The sequence below is a fragment of the Osmerus mordax genome, chromosome 2, assembly GCF_038355195.1.
Source record: "Osmerus mordax isolate fOsmMor3 chromosome 2, fOsmMor3.pri, whole genome shotgun sequence".
Classification (NCBI taxonomy): Eukaryota; Metazoa; Chordata; class Actinopteri; order Osmeriformes; family Osmeridae; genus Osmerus; species Osmerus mordax.
Window position 1 is genome coordinate 20,182,145 of NC_090051.1, and position 16,260 is coordinate 20,198,404.

Genomic DNA, 16,260 nt, shown 5'->3' on the forward strand with positions numbered 1-16,260 from the left:
TTAAAACCATAAAGACAACATATTCCAAACTTCTTAAGTAACTGTTAGAGGCAACTGGGGCTACATTCTATTCCACCTCGTATGGTGTGACCAAAAGGGTTGTAACAGTCCCATTTTATGTATAATTGTGTTGTGACTTCTTTTTACAGAACAAAGTTAATTTAAATCTTAATTACAATTCTAAAACATACACATTTTGGATGATCAAAGTATAGAAGTAGGCTAAGTTACTCGAAACACTGCCACTACGTTAATAGCTACTTATACTGTCAATCCCCTTTTTTCATGATTTAACACAACCCATTGAATTACTAGGCAACACGTTTATAAACCAAATCTATTTTATTAACAATACGTGTATTATATCCCAAATGTTAAACGTCTCTTACATTTGATACTGTGTTACACCTATGTTATATGTATTTCATTATAACTGCATTTGACTGCAGATCAAGAGGTTTCATGAACTCTCTGTACGTTGGTTTGGATAAAAGCGTCTAATAAAAGCGTCTGCTAAATAAATACATTATATACTGTGTGTGTTTAGTAGCTGCATTGAGCTGGGAGTGTTCACATCTTGGTCGTAGAGATAACAGGGTGTGAGAACTGTGGGACGAGGCTCAAGAGAGACAGCATGAATCAGGGATTCACCCTTTACTGTAGCTGTTACAGGATATATATTCTCCTAATAGTGTATGATAGTGTACATTTGTATGCAGCTTGTTTTAATTTAGTTCATTTATTAACCTTTGTTAATTCAGTCAGGCAAACATCAATGAATCACATGTTTTATCCTACTATCACATTAGCCCTTTGTGACGTTTGTCACATTAATTGCAAAAATGGCAAGAACATTTTTGGAATTTGAATAGGCCTACACAAACCTGCCAATGTATTATCTAACTGAGTACAAAACTCAGACCCATAGAAAAGGCTCTTGGTTTATGTACACCAATAACAGACGACTAGACTCAAAAGTCCTTACACGTCAACCAATCAGTGAGTACTGAAGGCGTGGCCTTTACTGTAAGCATGGCATGCTTCGAACAGACGCTATCCAATCAGACTTCTCCGATCCTAGTCACCGCCAAGATCAGTTTGACAGAAGGACTACGAAAGGTAATATTGGTTGTTCCTAGTGTAAAGTGAATTGAAATATTCTGAAACCGAAAGTGGGCGAATGTAAATATATACACAAGAAGTTAAATTGGCGATCCACTGTCGTAAAATAGTTCCTCCATCTGTTTTGAAACTCAGAGGGTCAAATATTTACTAGCCTAGCCAAGTTGGCTAACGCGCTAATGCTATTCAGCTTGGTTAGCTAGGTACAGTAGGCTTTGACAGTTGCAGTTGGCCGCCGACATCCCTGCAAACATATTACTAGCTAGCTAACAAGTCGGATAGCTAGCAAGTTGTTGCGAAAAATACATTAAGGAATCTAGTAAAACCAACGTGAGACTAAGGTCTACATACTATAGCTGTTTAGACCTAATCACAACTATCAGATTGATAACGTTAGTACTCTAACGTTGCCTCAATATTGTTGGAAGTAGCTCGCATCAAGCTTGGCAGCTATCGTTCGTTTAAATATTCTCATAATGGACTTGCCGGGGTCTGCCTTACTCTGTACATATACTACTATAAACTCCATTTAAGGTAGTTAACTAGCTGGTTAAATCCTACATTTTTGAGCATTTTATCAATATGCGAATGGGAAAGGTATGCTTTGAAACAAATAGTTTCACCAACAAAGGATAAACAAGTATGGACCTGGTGTAGCGGTTATTTAACTAGCACTAGCTAGTGAGAGCTAGTTGAGACTGACCATATTGCGTAGCTAACGTTTGCTAGCCATAGCACCTTTTGGTAAATCAGCATTTATACGATTTACCAAAATCGGTTTACCCATGTAATTATATAATTCTCTGTCAATAAAAGTTGCGTTTCGATTACAGATGTGTTTGACGTAAACAATCTTTAAAAGGCTATATTTTGTTTCCTGTTTGGCGGTAGGGATTTAGACCTCCTCTTCCTCCATCCTCGATGCCAACAAAAACAGCCGTCGAAGAAGCAGGATAGAAGAGTGCACCCGTAAGTGCACTTTAAATAAAACATTTTGTTAATGTTCAAAGATTGTACTTGCAAATGCAATCATGTCGTTAGCTCTCACATATTGCAAATGATAAAGATATGAATCAATTCGTCTTATCTTACCAATGTTACTGAATCAATCATCGCTTAATTGCTTTCGGGTCCTTGTCTCAAAACGTGCATTTGCTAGCTAGCTAGCTACCAACTCGCTAATGTTAGCCACCTACTGGTTTGTAGCTATCTAGTAATTGACTAGTTATACAATGGTATACCAAAAGCAGTCACTTGCTGATGCAATTGCACACTGTAAATGTACACATGTTCATTTTCTGTCAAAGTAGATAGTTACTGCTCGAGTCACAATTATAAGTTATTTGTCTAGGTCTAGCGGTATAGGTAGCTACTAGCTAACGTTTAGAGCAAATGTTTTCGATGATGTTCTGAGGCTCGCTAGCTAAAGTTGGAGGATCTTGGGTCGGGCGGACGTGGTCAATAGTTGCTTACCTAGGCCTGTTTCAATGCACAAAAAAAGTTGTGATTATGTTGTACAACTTTTTAAACAAGAGCTTAGGTAAATCCCAAGAGGTGCAAGTCCTTAGCAGTTAGCTTAGTCATTGCTATCGATAACGTTATCCTTGGACACATTTTTTCAGTTTGATCCCATCTCCAGCGAGGTAGCATGCTAACACAGAGCTAACAGTGCTTTGTGTGCATGTAGGCAGGCGGGCCTTGCTCAATAAACTATTAATACCATTAGCAGCTTGACCACATACCTTACATACAATATGTGCACATGCATGTTTTAAGGATGCACTAGCAAAGCATAACTAATAGTCTTAATCATATTTACCCAACTCTCATTTATGTCGAGGCCTATCTGTCAGTCACTCAGGAGGGTAGCAAATACCATTTTTATGATGGTGGATTTTGTGGATATTCTGGAACATATCTTAAACAATAAGCAAAGTTGACGACAAATTAATCTAAACACAAACAGGTTGCCCTAAACAAGATGTATAAATAGATTAATCTTGAGAGAAACAACTCTTGTGCTGATGGACAAGTTAATTGAGTTTGCACATGCACTGCATACATCAGTGCATGTGCTTATAAATAGATATGTTCATGTGAGCCTACCTTTTTGATTTGAGTCTTACCATTTATATGTTACACTTACAGGCTGTCACTAACACCATGTCTGTCTGTTTCAGGGGACTCTTTAGTGTTGCTTCAGAAGAGGTTCCTTACACAGACTGAACCCTACTACCCCGGTCCGCTAGGATCATGGCCAAAGATGTAAGTCCTACCCTGGACTAGGAGGGTTGGCCTGGGGAAAGGAGTCTCAATGGGGGAGGTGTATTCTAATAAACCTACATTAGGTGGTGAAAACCCTCTCATGTCTAATGAATGAGCTGGTGTTTATGTCAATTTGTGTTTTCTCATGTCCTCCACAGGCTGGTCTGATTGAAACAAATGGAGAGCTAAAGGTTTTCATTGACCAGAATCTTAGCCCAAGTAAGGGTGAGTCTTGTTGTCTGTGTGTGCTGTGATTGCTGGGGCCGTTTACCCCTTTTGGGCCTAAATCCAGTACTAAGCACAGTGAATGTGAAGGAGTAATCCAGCTGTAATGGGGGCTCAGCTGCCATGTGCTGATCATGGCCCTTATGCTACAGCAGGGGGCAATGGTACTGCACAACAGGAGCTATGGGCTCATCCTCACAGCTCTGGGTTGATACTCTTTCCCGACATCCTCTGCCTCGTGAGAAGCTCTGATCTAACGTTATAGGATGGGTCAAAGCACCACCTGCTCAGCGGAGGACCTTTCCGAACACATTCGGGCGGGATAAAATGTTTCCCCTCTCTGACCTTCTCCTTGAAAAGTGTGGAGTTCTTCTTTCTTTGAGAAGGCCATATCTCTAGATACGGTGTACAAAGTGGATGATACAAATCAGGATGAATTGATTGACCTCTTCTCCTACTGCCACTTGTCCCAGGTGTCCTGTCTCTGGTTGCGGTCCACCCCACCACCATCCCGGTAGCCAAGCAACTGCTACCCAAAACTCTGGGACCCTCCAATGTCAACATTGCGCCGCACATGGTGAGCCATTCACCTTTTATTGTACATGGAGAAACCCACTGCGAAGGAAATTGTGTGAAAAAGCACTTGAATTTTAGGTGGACTGGCATTTTAGGTTGATATTCTCCCACTGATGGAAATAAATGAGGTTTTGGAACAAAGACTGCTGCCCATTCACCCCCTTGAACAGATTCTCCTCTAACATACAGAACCACATGCTCTCTCTGTACTCGTCGGGAGAGTTCACACACACACACACACACACTCTGTTCCTCTCCTTCTTTTAAGCCCCTCCATTATCATTGCGAGGTGACCGGAGGGCTTGACAATAAGCTGATGAGTCTGCAGTCAGCAGGATTATTGCCATCATCCCATTACATACATGACAATCTATACATAACGGAAATCTGCTTACATATGAGCTGATCAAGGACCTACTGAAGGATATGGATATTCACCTTTACCAAATATTCTCTTCACATATAATGATCATGTGCTTGCATGCTCCAATGCGTGTACATCCTGGATACGAGGCCTTAGTTGTTTACGCAGTCAGTATGGAGGAAGTCGGAACTGTGCAGATGTTAATGTAGACTTTGTTGAGTGGTTGATGATGTTCCATGTCAGTGAAACGTCTCTACTGCTGCATGTAGCATCAGTCAGAGATGTCATCCCCATCCCAGCCTTTCCCTGCTTCCCTCTCGGTCCCTCTGGTTCTCAGCCCTTTCTCTCTGTTGCCTCTGCAGCATGTGATCGGTACACCTCAGAGGCCCAGTGTGTCCAATGCCATCCTGGTAAACAGCCCTCACACGCCCAGCTCCCAGTTCCTCACCCAGAGCCAGCCTCCAGACGCCTCTCCGTGGTCCTCAGGGTTAGTCTCTCTCTCTCTTCCCCTCCCCCCTCTCTTTCCAGACCCCTCCCCCCACTTGACCTTCCACTCCAGATTCCCTCCCTTGTTATCCCTCAATCATCCCCCCCTCCTCCAGACCTCAGACCGATTTCATCAAGACCATAGCATGCATGTTAGCGCAGGTTTTGGTCAAATTTAGCCCAGGGACATCATGTATTTTTTTTAATTAAATAAACACCGTTCCCCTCACAGGAAACGAGGGAAGAAGGGGGAGAAGAACGGGAAGGGCTTGAGACATTTCTCCATGAAGGTGTGCGAGAAGGTGCAGAAGAAAGGAGTGACCACCTACAATGAAGTGGCGGACGAGCTGGTGGCGGAGTTCAGCTCTGCAGACAACCACCTCTCCCCCAACGACTCGGTGAGTCACCGCTCGGAGCGGGAGAGTGCGTCGACGCTGCACGCGCACTCACAGCTGCGACGCGACGGAAGACTATTCTTCCGAGGTGTTTGTTTTCCCTGTCAGCCTTCTGAGCTTTCCCTTCTCCTCCCCAGCATGTGTACGACCAGAAGAACATCCGCAGGCGTGTGTACGACGCTCTCAACGTGCTCATGGCCATGAATATCATCTCCAAGGAGAAGAAGGAGATCAAGTGGATCGGCCTGCCCACCAACTCTGCCCAGGAGTGCCAGAACCTTGAGGTGAGATGGTGCTGGCACGCAGACGCACGCAGGTCGGGCCTAGCGGTCCATCTCCTCTTATACCTGGTCCTCATATCTGTGTCATTCCTGCTCCTCCTCCTCTCTCACCCCTGCCCCGTCTCCCTCACCCCTTCCCCGTCTCTCTCACCCCTGCCCTGTCTCTCTCACCCCTGCCCCGTCTCCCTCACCCCTGCCCCGTCTCTCTCACCCCTGCTCTCTAGCTCTCTCTCCTACTTTACCTCTCACACCTGCTCCATCTCTCTCAGCCCTGCTCCTCCTCTCTCTCAACCCTTCTCTGTCTCTCTCTCTGTCTCTGTGTCTCTCTGTGTCTCATCACTTTAATTTGACTTCCTAACACGATGTCTGTGTTCACCAGGTGGAGAGACAGAAGCGTCTGGAGAGAATCAAGCAGAAACAGTCGCAGCTCCAGGAGCTCATATTACAGGTGCGCCCCGTCAGGTGTTCTTGAAGCTTCTCTGGCTCGTGGAGTCATTCACGCCGTGCAGAAATGCACCGTTTCCATTTGTAGCCTAGCCTGTTTCAGCTGGTACTGATACCGAGGTCATCGAAACTCCTGCCTGCTTTGTAGAAGGATACAGCTTCAACTGTTCTCTATTGTTCTCTTCTTGGTGGTTTCCTCTGCAGCAAATAGCCTTCAAGAACCTGGTGCAGCGGAACCGGCAGTCAGAACAGCAGACCAACAGGCCGCCGCCCCCTAACTCAGTCATCCACCTGCCCTTCATCATCGTCAACACCAGCAAGAAGACAGTCATCGACTGCAGCATCTCCAACGACAAGTATGTGACGGGTCACACATGGGTCGGCCGATAATGATTTATAGAGCTGGGGGTAATTCGTTCTCCTGTTTCCCGGTCATCCTCTCTTCGTCAGGTTCGAGTACCTGTTCAACTTCGACAGCATGTTTGAGATCCACGACGACATCGAGGTTCTGAAGCGCATGGGCATGGCGTGCGGCCTGGAGGTGGGCAAGTGTTCTCCAGAGGACCTGAAGACCGCCCGTGGCCTGGTGCCCAAGGCCCTGGAGCCCTATGTCACAGGTCAGGAAGTCCCCAGCCCTCCACCATGCTACCATTACACCCCTCCACCATTACACCCCTCCACCATTACACCCCTCCACCATGCCACCATTACACCCCTCCACCATGCCACCATTACCCCTTGTGCTGTTGTATTGTGCTTCTAGCGCTTGTTGTGATGTATACATAGCTACTGTGTTGTGTCCTGCAGAGATGGCCCAGGGCCCCATCAATAACGTCTACATCACTGGGGGCACCTCTGCCAACGGGGGGCGCTATCACATGGGAAGGTAAGGCCTCGTTTTGTGGTGTCCCCGCGGTCAGGACGTCATGGTTGTTAGCATGGCTCGGTTCCAACGCTGTCCCCCCCCGTGTGGCTTCTGCAGCGACAGCGGCGCCGACGCGACGCTCGCCTCCAGCTCCAACGACTCCCACTACAGCGGCTCGCGCGTGGAGACGCCCGTCTCCTACATGGGCGACGAGGACGACGAGGACGACTACGACGAGAACGACGACGAAGACTAGCCCGCCGTCCCGTCCCCCCGCGCCTCGCCTGGCCTCGCGCCTCCGACAAGCACAGTCCTCCCGAACCGCCCCACCTCGTCACTGTGGGATGTGAATCTCTCATGTGCCCTCTTCTCCCTCCAGTGCGCTCTCTCTCTTTGTCTCTGTCCCTCTCTCTCTCTCTCTCCCTCTCTCTTTCCCTTTCCTTCCCCTCTAATCTCTGTTATACTCTTTCGCAGGGGTGTGGTGGGGGGGGGGGGTGCGTGTGTGTGTGTGGAGGTGTTAAGGGTATCCACCCTGTGTGTTCTCTATGGGTCGCAAGTCACGCACAAGGCCCTCTGGGGAATGTAGTCTGTGGCCTGGGCACCACACTAAAGCTGTGTGAGTGTAGTTCCAGTGTAGTTGTAGTTGCTGGCCACCGCACTACGACAATAAAGCGAAATTCCCCTCTTTACAACCCCTGCTGTTGGAGAATGTATAGTGCACCTTGTGTGAAATAGTTACACCTTGTTTTGTTTTTGAAGTTGGGCAGACTCACGATGAATCCGATTTTCCAAAATGGCTGCCAGTACAGAATTGCTGCCACAACACGCTTTGCCAGTGTGACTCCAAGAATATGGCAACACCGTTGCCATGGCACCTCAGGATGGGGGCCCGCTCCTTAAAATGTGTGGATAATGTTGTATTTTTGTTGATGTTGATTTAAACCCTTTTTTTTTTTTTTACCTCCCCCAATGTGTGTGTGTGTGTGTGTGTGTGTGTGGGGCTGGCTTTCTTGTGTTTTGTAGGCAGCTGTTCTAAACATGTCGGCTTGTTTTGTTTTTGTTTAGAATTTGTTCATTTGTTGTTGTAGAGGAGAGCTTCTCTAATCTCGAAACGCCTTGGCCATCTGAACCTTTTGTAGTGTTTACGTACGACTGGCACCAGCGGGGAACGAAGCCTCCATCACCCACAATCCCTATAGGAACACAAGATGCTTTGTTTATGATGTATACAGATCTTACCCTGATCGTAGCTTATAGTATCCTTTAGAGGTCAGTGGCAGAAAGGAAGACCTGAAAATGATTGATGTATCCAATGTGGTTGTATAGGTCTTTATGTACTCCCTTCAAAGATCTCCTTTTTAAACCTGAACAACACATGTACTGACTCTTCCAAATACTTTTTCTGTAATCTAATATAAGTTTGCAAATTAAATATAGAGATTGTTTTAATAAACTGGCCTCATGTTTGATTCTGTGTGTGGAGGGAAGGAGGAACTACATATTTTGTGATGGGGCTTATATAGGAACTAAACTACACCTCCCTGGACAAACACAGTTGGGGTTAGTCTCCAGGGCCTAGACCAGGCTTCCTCTGTGTGGGGGATGTGCTGCATGAGTGTGCTGTCTGTTTCAGATGTCTTCTGGTGCTCCAGCTGTCCTGACCCAGTCTGGACACCCCAGACCCAGCTCTGGCCTCTCTCTGTCTAGGGCATTAGGGAGTTAGTGGATAAAGGCATTACAGAAAGGTGTTGAGTCAGGTGTGTGTGAGAGTCAGAGAGAAACGTAAGGGTGTGTGTGAGAGAGGGAGAGAGAGAGAGGGAGAGAGAGAGAGAGAGAGGTGTGCGTGTCAGGGGAAGCACTCAGCGATGTTTTGTGGATCAGTAGACTTCTCTACTGACCCTCTGCCTTGCTGCAGGCACAATTCTTCTCTCCTTTAAATTGTTTCTTTCCACACATCTCTCCTCTTCTGCTCCTACCTCCTAACCTTCCAGCCTAAGCTTTTTTTTTCTTAGCTTTTTTTTTTTCTTGACCTTAACTTTCCTTCTGTCTCCCTCCCTCCATCCCTCCCTCCGTTCTACTACCATGCACCCCCTCTGAGCTCTCACCCGCGGTCACAACCGTCGCCATGGATATCGGAGGCTTGACAACCGTGGTCGCCAACTCGGCCTACATCAACGCCCGCGGCAGCTTCGATGGCTCCAGTGCGGCGGCGGCGCGCGACAAGAAGTTCCACAGCCGCCTCAAGCTGCCCCACATCACGGTGTGCGAGGGCCTGGCGGACACGACGGACCTCAGCTTCACCTCCGTCTGCGTGGAGCAGCCCATCGGCAAGCGCCTCTTCCGCGAGTTCCTGGAGGCGGCTCCGGAGTACAAGGCTCCCTGCAACCTGTGGAGGGACATCGAGGAGTACGACCTCGCGGAGGACTCGGACCGCGTCCGCAAGGCCTCCAAGATCGTCCAGCGTTACCTGGAGCCCACCGCCAAATTGTACTGCCCCTTCCTGACCCCGGAGGTCATCGCCCAGGCCAAGGAGGGCCAGGAGGCGGCCGGGGATGGGCTCTTTGCCCCCGTGTTGACCTCCATCCTGGGCTACCTCCAGGAGGTGCCCTATGTGTTCTTCCTGGAGGGCATGTTCTTCAAGAGGTTCCTGCAGTGGAAGTGGCTGGAGATGCAGCCCATGGATGCCGAATGGTTTCTGGATTTCCGCGTGCTGGGGAAGGGCGGCTTCGGGGAGGTGTCGGCCTGTCAGATGAAGGCCACGGGGAAACTGTACGCCTGCAAGAAGCTCAACAAGAAGAGGCTGAAGAAGAGGAAAGGCTTTGAGGTGAGAGGGGTGGAGTTCAGGGCGCACAGCCAGGCAGGGGATAATCGAACCACTTGCTGAGGGGACCCATTCGTCTTACCGCTAATGTGGAAAATGGCAAGCAATAGCAGCCGTGGCTATTCATTTATCGTACAATGTTACCACCACTGTAGGCAACAGTGTCGTTTTTGATTGTAGTAAGGTGTTCATGTTTCACGTTCATGACATGAAAAGTTAATTGAGTTGACTTTCATTTTATTCGTTCTCGATGTAGTAAATAGACAAGAGTATTGTGATCTACATTTTAGAGCAGAATCTCCATCCCAGTATAACCATGTGCCCTTGAGTTCATATGCCCAGAGCCTGTGGAGGTAATTAGGTTTGTCCAGGTCTATGTGTTCTCTGGCCTGAGCCTTCGGTATTAAACACAGCAGCCCAGGGATAGGATGATTACACACAGCTTTACAGAAAAGCTGTCAGCAGTGGAACTGCTGGGGGATGCTTATTTGTCGCCCTTGACGTGTCCAGAGCTTTACATGAACATGAAAGCATCCTTTTTTTTTTTTTACCTCTGGCCTTCTGCCCTTTGTGTGTCTTTGTCTCTGTATCTGTTTTTCCTCCCTCCCTTCCTTCTATAATTATGTGTGTCTGTGTGTCAGGGGCTTGATTATCTTGAGAACCAGGCACACTGTGTAGAGTTGAAATACGGCAAGTGTATGGCTCAGGCCCTGAGGACTGTGCTTAATACGTGCTGCTGTTCACCCTCTCATCCTGCAGGGGGCGATGGTGGAGAAGAGGATCCTGGCCAGGGTTCACAGCCGCTTCATTGTGACGCTGGCCTACGCCTTCCAGACCAAAGACGAACTCTGCCTGGTCATGACCATCATGAACGGAGGAGACCTGAAGTAACAACCACACACGCTCCCAAACAAAACACAAATTTAAACACACGTGTTGTTTTTTTATCGCAAGAGTAATATCTGTATCTGCTAGTGTGGTGAGCATGTTTGATTTTTCTGTGTATAAATGTGTAAGCATCACTGTAGAGCCCTACCATGTTCTCATCTTCCTTCCGCCGTCCTCCTCGGTTCTGTGTCAGGTACCACGTCTACCTGGTGGATGAGGACAACCCCGGGTTCGACGAGGCCCGAGCCTGCTTCTACACGGCCCAGATCATCCAGGGCATGGAGCACCTGCACCAGAAGAGGATCATCTACAGAGACCTCAAGCCTGAGAACGTGCTGCTGGACAATGAAGGTGCACACACACACACACACACACATACATACACTCACACACACAAATACACACACACAAATACATAAACGAACCGGAGCATGTGCTACTGACCAATGAAGGTGCACTCACTCTCACACACGCACACAAATACATACACAAACCTGAGAATGTACTGCTGGACAATGAAGGTACAGACAGACACATCGGTTTGGACATATGAATGTAATTCATCATTGTTATCTGTGTGTGTGTGTTCTCCAGGGAACGTGCGTATATCTGACCTGGGCCTGGCTGTGGAGCTGAAGGAGGGCCAGGAGAAGATCAAAGGCTACGCTGGCACGCCAGGTGAGAGACTGGTGGCGTTTAGACTGCTTGGTCACGGTGCTCCAGGGACTCAAGCTGATCTCCTTCAATGGACCAGTGAAGTGTTCGTACAAAAAGCCCTTCAACCAGGATCAGGGGCATAGGTTTCATCATACATGGCTGGGACATGTCCCCACTTTGTGAAAAAGGGAAATCTGTCTCTCCCCCGCTTTTAATGTCGAAAATGATATTTAATGAGCGCATTCTCAGTTACGAATAAACGTCTGACCAGGATGACCTCTGACCCCGTGCAGGGTACATGTCTCCGGAGATGCTGAAAGGAGAAAAGTACGACACGTCAGTAGACTACTTCACCCTGGGGGTCACTCTCTACGAGTTCATGGCTGCCAGGAACCCCTTCAGAGACAGAGGAGAGAAGGTAACCCAGCCTAGTGTCCTATCCTGTCCCTCGTTACAATCATGTCTTCCTGTTATCACTCATCCGTGATGAGTGCCGACGCGTGATTGGATCGTCTCTGAAACCATGAGACCAGGCTTTTGAGACCAGCTGTACCGCACGCGCTGAAGCTTGTCTTAAATTCACCGCTCAGTCATCTGACTCCCTCCTCATTCCAGGTGGAACGAGACGAGCTGAAGGACCGCATCCTGAACGGCACGGTGGTTTACCCAGAATCCTTCAGCGAGAACTCCCGCTCCCTGTGCGATGCCCTGATGGCTAAAGAAGTGGACAAGAGGATGGGCTTCCGGAACAACAGCTGTGATGACATCAGAACTCACCCCTTCTTCGCCGGCATCAACTGGAGGAAACTGGACGCAGGTACGCGAACTGACACGCTCACATTCACACAAACTTGGTCCCATCGTCCACTAGGAAGCAATGCTTGCCTCATGACTAGAACCACCACCCACCCCCTTTGCCGCACCCTCAGATACGAACACCCACATCCTACTGAATCCTGTTAGATAGGATAACAGGATTCTCCTCAGATGGTTTCGCTAATGTCTGCCCCCCCCCCCCTCTCTCACGACCCCCCACAGGCATTCTGCCCCCACCCTTCGTCCCTGACTCCAAGGTGGTGTATGCCAAGGACCTGGATGATGTGGGGGCCTTCTCCACGATCAAGGGCGTGGGCCTGGATGACCCAGACCGGGTGTTCTTTGACGAGTTCTCCTCGGGCAACATTCCCATCCCCTGGCAGGAGGAGATGATCGAGACGGGGATCTACGGAGAGCTCAACGTGTGGGGCCCGGCCGGCTCCGTTCCCAACGACCTCCGCAGGGAGTCCATCCTGGAGCAGCCCAAATCCTCCACCTGCTGCCTGTCCTAGACGAGCGAGGCCGCCGTCCAATCCGCTGTTCCGGAAGTTTCCAGGATGTCTGTGGTTCTCCCCCCCCCCCCCCCCCCCCCCCCCCCCCGTATTCTAGAGAAATGTGTCTAGGCCCCTCTTGGGGGCGGGACAACTTCACCACCACGAGACAGGTCCCTGGGAGACGGCAGTCTGGAGCAGGAAGCAAGCGTTGCTGAGCCTAATTAGAATGTTTTAATAATACTAGTGATATGGGGAAGTGTGTACACGTTGATGTTTGGACCGACGTACCATGGAGCCATCACCAGCACTGACCAGGCGCTCGCACACACACACACACACACACACCATGCTGGAGGTGGGCCTCTAGACCAGACAACCCTTGATTCTGGGATGGATTCATCGGCTCCCTGCTTCAGGGGCTGTGCAGACACCGGTCATCATAGGTCACCGTGATGGATTCTACTAATTGAGACTTTGAAACTGTACATATCTAATTGTGTTTGTTTACTGGATCAGCGGGTGTCGAAAGACAGAGTTAAAGAGAGTTTGAGAGAGTTATCTAGACCTCATATTGTACATGGTTCTGGAGTGAAACCAAGAGCATGTTTTTTAGTTTGGGAAATATTGTGGTGCTAAGAAACTAATACATATCTGTTAACTATAGACGTGCTGATGTTGAATTATTTGTCTTTCCATAGCAGTATTGTAAGGTGAATGATGTAGAGGTAGTGAAGTGTATCTGTATTAAATGTGCTTTCGGTATAGATTTATAATGATGTAACGTGTAAACTGACAATGAAGCACCTAAATATGACTAGAGAAAATGGTCACTTTAAGAAACTTTAGGAATCATTATGTGTAAAATATGTGTTACAATCATGTTTCAAAAATATGTTAAAGGTTCTTTTCCTCAATGTCATTATAGAAACCATGTACTTTGCATGTGGCCACTAAACAAAACGGATTCATTGTTATTTGTGTCAGTGACCTGGTTCACACAAATAATGGATGGAATGTTCCTTTAATGCTGACTATACAATGGCAATAGAGAGTGTAGAAGATAGTGATGTCTTTCACTATCATTAAGAACAATTTATTAAGCACAAATTGGATGAAATCAATTTATTATACATATGAAAAATTGGTAAATAAAACAGGATTTAGAAAAGTACTGTTTATAGTCCTTTTTGTTTCTTTTGTGGGTTTCCGTGTGGATAAGTTAAACAATAGAAAACACAGCTCAGAGGAATGTTAGTAAAATAATAGAATCACATCTCTGCTGTCTTTGTGATTTGTCAACTAGGAGCCCTCCTCCCCCCCCTCCCCTCTTCTCCCCTCCCCTCCTCTCCCCTCCCCTCCCCCCCTGCCATCCCCCCCCCCCCTGCCCTCCCCTCCTCCCCCCCTCCCTTCCTCTCCCCCCCTCCCTCCCATCATTCCCGTGCCGTGGCTCTGTAGATGTGGACTTCCTGCTGGGGCAGTGTTGACAGCAGGGTGGCGTTGAAGCTGCTCTTGAAGCTCTCTGTGAACCGCACATCCGACTGGAACCTCACCTTATTGGCCCACAGCAGCGTGGTCCCACTTCCTGGTCGCAGGAAGTGATGCATGGTTGCAAGGAGCTCGTCTAGGTTGTCATGATGATAGACCACGTCTGCCGCCAGTACGTAGTCATAGTGACAAGCGGAGAGGGGGAAATCCCTCTCTAAGTCGCGACCCCAGGTCAGGGCCATCACCTGAGGCGTGTAGCGGCAGCGGCCCTTGGTGTTCCGTGAGAGGTTAAAGGTCAAATTGGACAGGATTTCAGGAAGGTCGGTGGCTGTCACCCAGGCACCTGGGGAACAACGAGTTATCAAATTAATGGACTGACCAACTACTTAACTCAAATACAGACAGACAGGCAAGCAGACAGACAGTCAGACAAACAGACACAGACAGACAGACAGGCAGACAGACAGACAGACAGACAGGCAAGCAGACAGACAGGCAAGCAAGCAGACAGACAGGAAATCAGACAGGCAGACAGACAGGAAAGCAGACAGACAGGAAAGCAGACAGGCAGGCAGACAGACAGACTCACCTAGCAGACTGCTCACGATGGACAGCAGGCCGGTCCCAGCTCCTATCTCCAGAACGGCCTTGTCCATCAGGTTCACCTGCTGACTGTTGTTTTCCAAGAACTGACACAAAGCTACTGCCTACATAAACACACACCCACAAATTCATAGTATTTTCTGTGTACATTCCATTACACAATTTCTTGCAGAAACATGGGTGGAATGTTAATAGTTGTCAGTAGAGCTCCTCCTAAAGTGTCTTCCATTTCAGAATTTATTTATTTTTCTTAGTTTTTTTCTTAGTTTTTTGCAATAGGTGCTGATCTGTGGGCATCTGTGAAGCCATCGGTGACACAAAATCCCTGCAGTACTCACCCCAGGCCAGATGAGAGCGCCATAGGAGTCCAGAGACTCATGAATGGTGATGTCATGACCAGCGAAGAAGAAGGACTCCTTCCCAACAGAGTAGAAGACGCTGGGCTCCCACCTCTTCCTGCGGTCCAGAGCCTCTCCTGCCATCAGCTCCTTTCTCCCTTCTGGAGAAGGGAAGCAACACGGGACCACAACCCAAACACAAACACGACAGAACCACAGCTGAGCCACGACAGAACCACAACTGAACCATGAGAGCAATAGGCACACGACTCACGAAGTTCACACAGACACTAGGAGATTCCACACACGACTTGCTGAATGAAACCCCTGACAGAGCTCATGTCGCTCGCCTTCGTTTGTGGAACCGTTCTCTGCCGTACGCCTCTCCTTCCCTTTTCTGTTCTCTCCGTCATGGCGTCTGTCTGGATCTGTCTTCTTCCTACCCGCTCCCCCCTCCTCCCCCTCGTGCAAGTCTGAAGGCTCTGCTGCAGCCTGGCTCTCCATCGGGACCTGGTCTCCCTGGGTCAGGTGAGGCCGAGTTAGAAGAGTCGTAGAGACAAAGGAGAACGTTTCTCTCCCTGTGTGTCTGTCTCTGTCACGTGTTTATAAAGGAGAGGCATCTCTGCTGGACCACCCCTGGAACATGCAGCTAGGGGGAGGGAGGGGAGAGAGAGAGAGGAGAGGGAGAGAGAGAGAGAGAGAGAGAGATTAGAGAAGTAGAGAAGTAGAGAGAGAGAATATGACAGAGTCAGGTATGCAGACTAAAGCTGCAGCTTGGTGTGCTAAAGCCTCTGTCCTGTTCCCTGATCCCTCCTGGAGGATAGCCCAGAGCCATGCTATCAGGAAGACTAAACGACCCCAGATTAATGACTCAGTAAACAGACCCCTGAATCTGAGACCATATGTTTCTAGGTTCTGTGATCTATATTAAACCTTTCAGGTTCCATGTTCCATGCTCTCTGGACTGTTTTACAGTCGTTTTATGTTCTATGTCGAACACATTTATTAGAAAGTTGTCCTTCCTGTGCTCTGAGTTTGAGGTTATGTACAAACTCCCCTGTTGTAGCAGAGTTGTTGAGAGTGGGTTAATTCAGGGCAGAATGATTAGTCTGATAGGTTAAAACAGGATCATGAA

At 48.2% G+C, this 16,260-nt stretch overlaps 3 protein-coding genes across 5 annotated transcripts; 2 read left to right on the forward strand and 1 right to left on the reverse strand.

Annotated features, from left to right (window-relative positions):
* The first annotated feature begins 1,080 nt into the window (after window positions 1-1,080).
* Window positions 1,081-7,493, forward strand: tfdp1a (transcription factor Dp-1, a). Of its 3 annotated transcripts, none has more exons than XM_067255143.1 (13): window positions 1,096-1,119; window positions 2,014-2,091; window positions 3,303-3,387; window positions 3,546-3,612; window positions 4,086-4,189; window positions 4,915-5,039; window positions 5,271-5,436; window positions 5,571-5,717; window positions 6,094-6,162; window positions 6,363-6,514; window positions 6,609-6,775; window positions 6,966-7,044; window positions 7,141-7,493. In XM_067255143.1, the coding sequence occupies exons 3-13, from the start codon at window positions 3,376-3,378 to the stop codon at window positions 7,277-7,279; spliced, it is 1,227 nt and encodes a 408-aa protein (XP_067111244.1). In that variant the 5' UTR covers window positions 1,096-1,119; window positions 2,014-2,091; window positions 3,303-3,375; the 3' UTR covers window positions 7,280-7,493. The 3 variants fall into 3 exon arrangements, with proteins under 3 accessions (XP_067111245.1, XP_067111244.1, XP_067111246.1); XM_067255145.1 differs by having other exon boundaries at window positions 3,546-3,606; XM_067255144.1 differs by lacking the exon at window positions 2,014-2,091 and having other exon boundaries at window positions 1,081-1,119.
* Window positions 7,494-9,148: 1,655 nt separating this feature from the next.
* On the forward strand, window positions 9,149-12,717 carry LOC136961818 (rhodopsin kinase GRK1-like). Its single transcript, XM_067255272.1, has 7 exons — window positions 9,149-9,847; window positions 10,604-10,731; window positions 10,926-11,083; window positions 11,327-11,410; window positions 11,683-11,807; window positions 12,005-12,206; window positions 12,428-12,717. Exons 1-7 carry the CDS (start codon window positions 9,149-9,151, stop codon window positions 12,715-12,717), a joined length of 1,686 nt encoding a protein of 561 aa, XP_067111373.1.
* A 1,412-nt stretch (window positions 12,718-14,129) lies between these two features.
* mettl21cb (methyltransferase 21C, AARS1 lysine b) lies at window positions 14,130-15,669 on the reverse strand. The gene is made up of 4 exons (XM_067261071.1): window positions 15,476-15,669; window positions 15,126-15,286; window positions 14,774-14,891; window positions 14,130-14,527 (listed from the first exon to the last, which is right to left on the reverse strand). Exons 1-4 carry the CDS (start codon window positions 15,627-15,629, stop codon window positions 14,130-14,132), a joined length of 831 nt encoding a protein of 276 aa, XP_067117172.1. The 5' UTR covers window positions 15,630-15,669.
* Between the last annotated feature and the right edge of the window lie 591 nt (window positions 15,670-16,260).

Bases quoted from the DNA above. Each gene is read 5' to 3' on its own strand.
- tfdp1a (XM_067255144.1), top strand. The intron at 3,613-4,085 runs GTGAGTCTTGTT...CACTTGTCCCAG, and splicing joins GAATCTTAGCCCAAGTAAGG to GTGTCCTGTCTCTGGTTGCG. The intron at 7,045-7,140 runs GTAAGGCCTCGT...TGGCTTCTGCAG, and splicing joins GGGCGCTATCACATGGGAAG to CGACAGCGGCGCCGACGCGA.
- LOC136961818 (XM_067255272.1), top strand. From the start codon at position 9,149: ATGGATATCGGAGGCTTGACAACCGTGGTCGCCAACTCGGCCTACATC. The intron at 9,848-10,603 runs GTGAGAGGGGTG...CTCATCCTGCAG, and splicing joins AGAAGAGGAAAGGCTTTGAG to GGGGCGATGGTGGAGAAGAG. The intron at 11,808-12,004 runs GTAACCCAGCCT...TCCTCATTCCAG, and splicing joins TCAGAGACAGAGGAGAGAAG to GTGGAACGAGACGAGCTGAA.
- mettl21cb (XM_067261071.1), bottom strand. From the start codon at position 15,629: ATGGAGAGCCAGGCTGCAGCAGAGCCTTCAGACTTGCACGAGGGGGAG. The intron at 14,892-15,125 runs GTGAGTACTGCA...GTGTTTATGTAG, and splicing joins GCGCTCTCATCTGGCCTGGG to GCAGTAGCTTTGTGTCAGTT. The intron at 14,528-14,773 runs GTGAGTCTGTCT...GTTGTTCCCCAG, and splicing joins CATCGTGAGCAGTCTGCTAG to GTGCCTGGGTGACAGCCACC.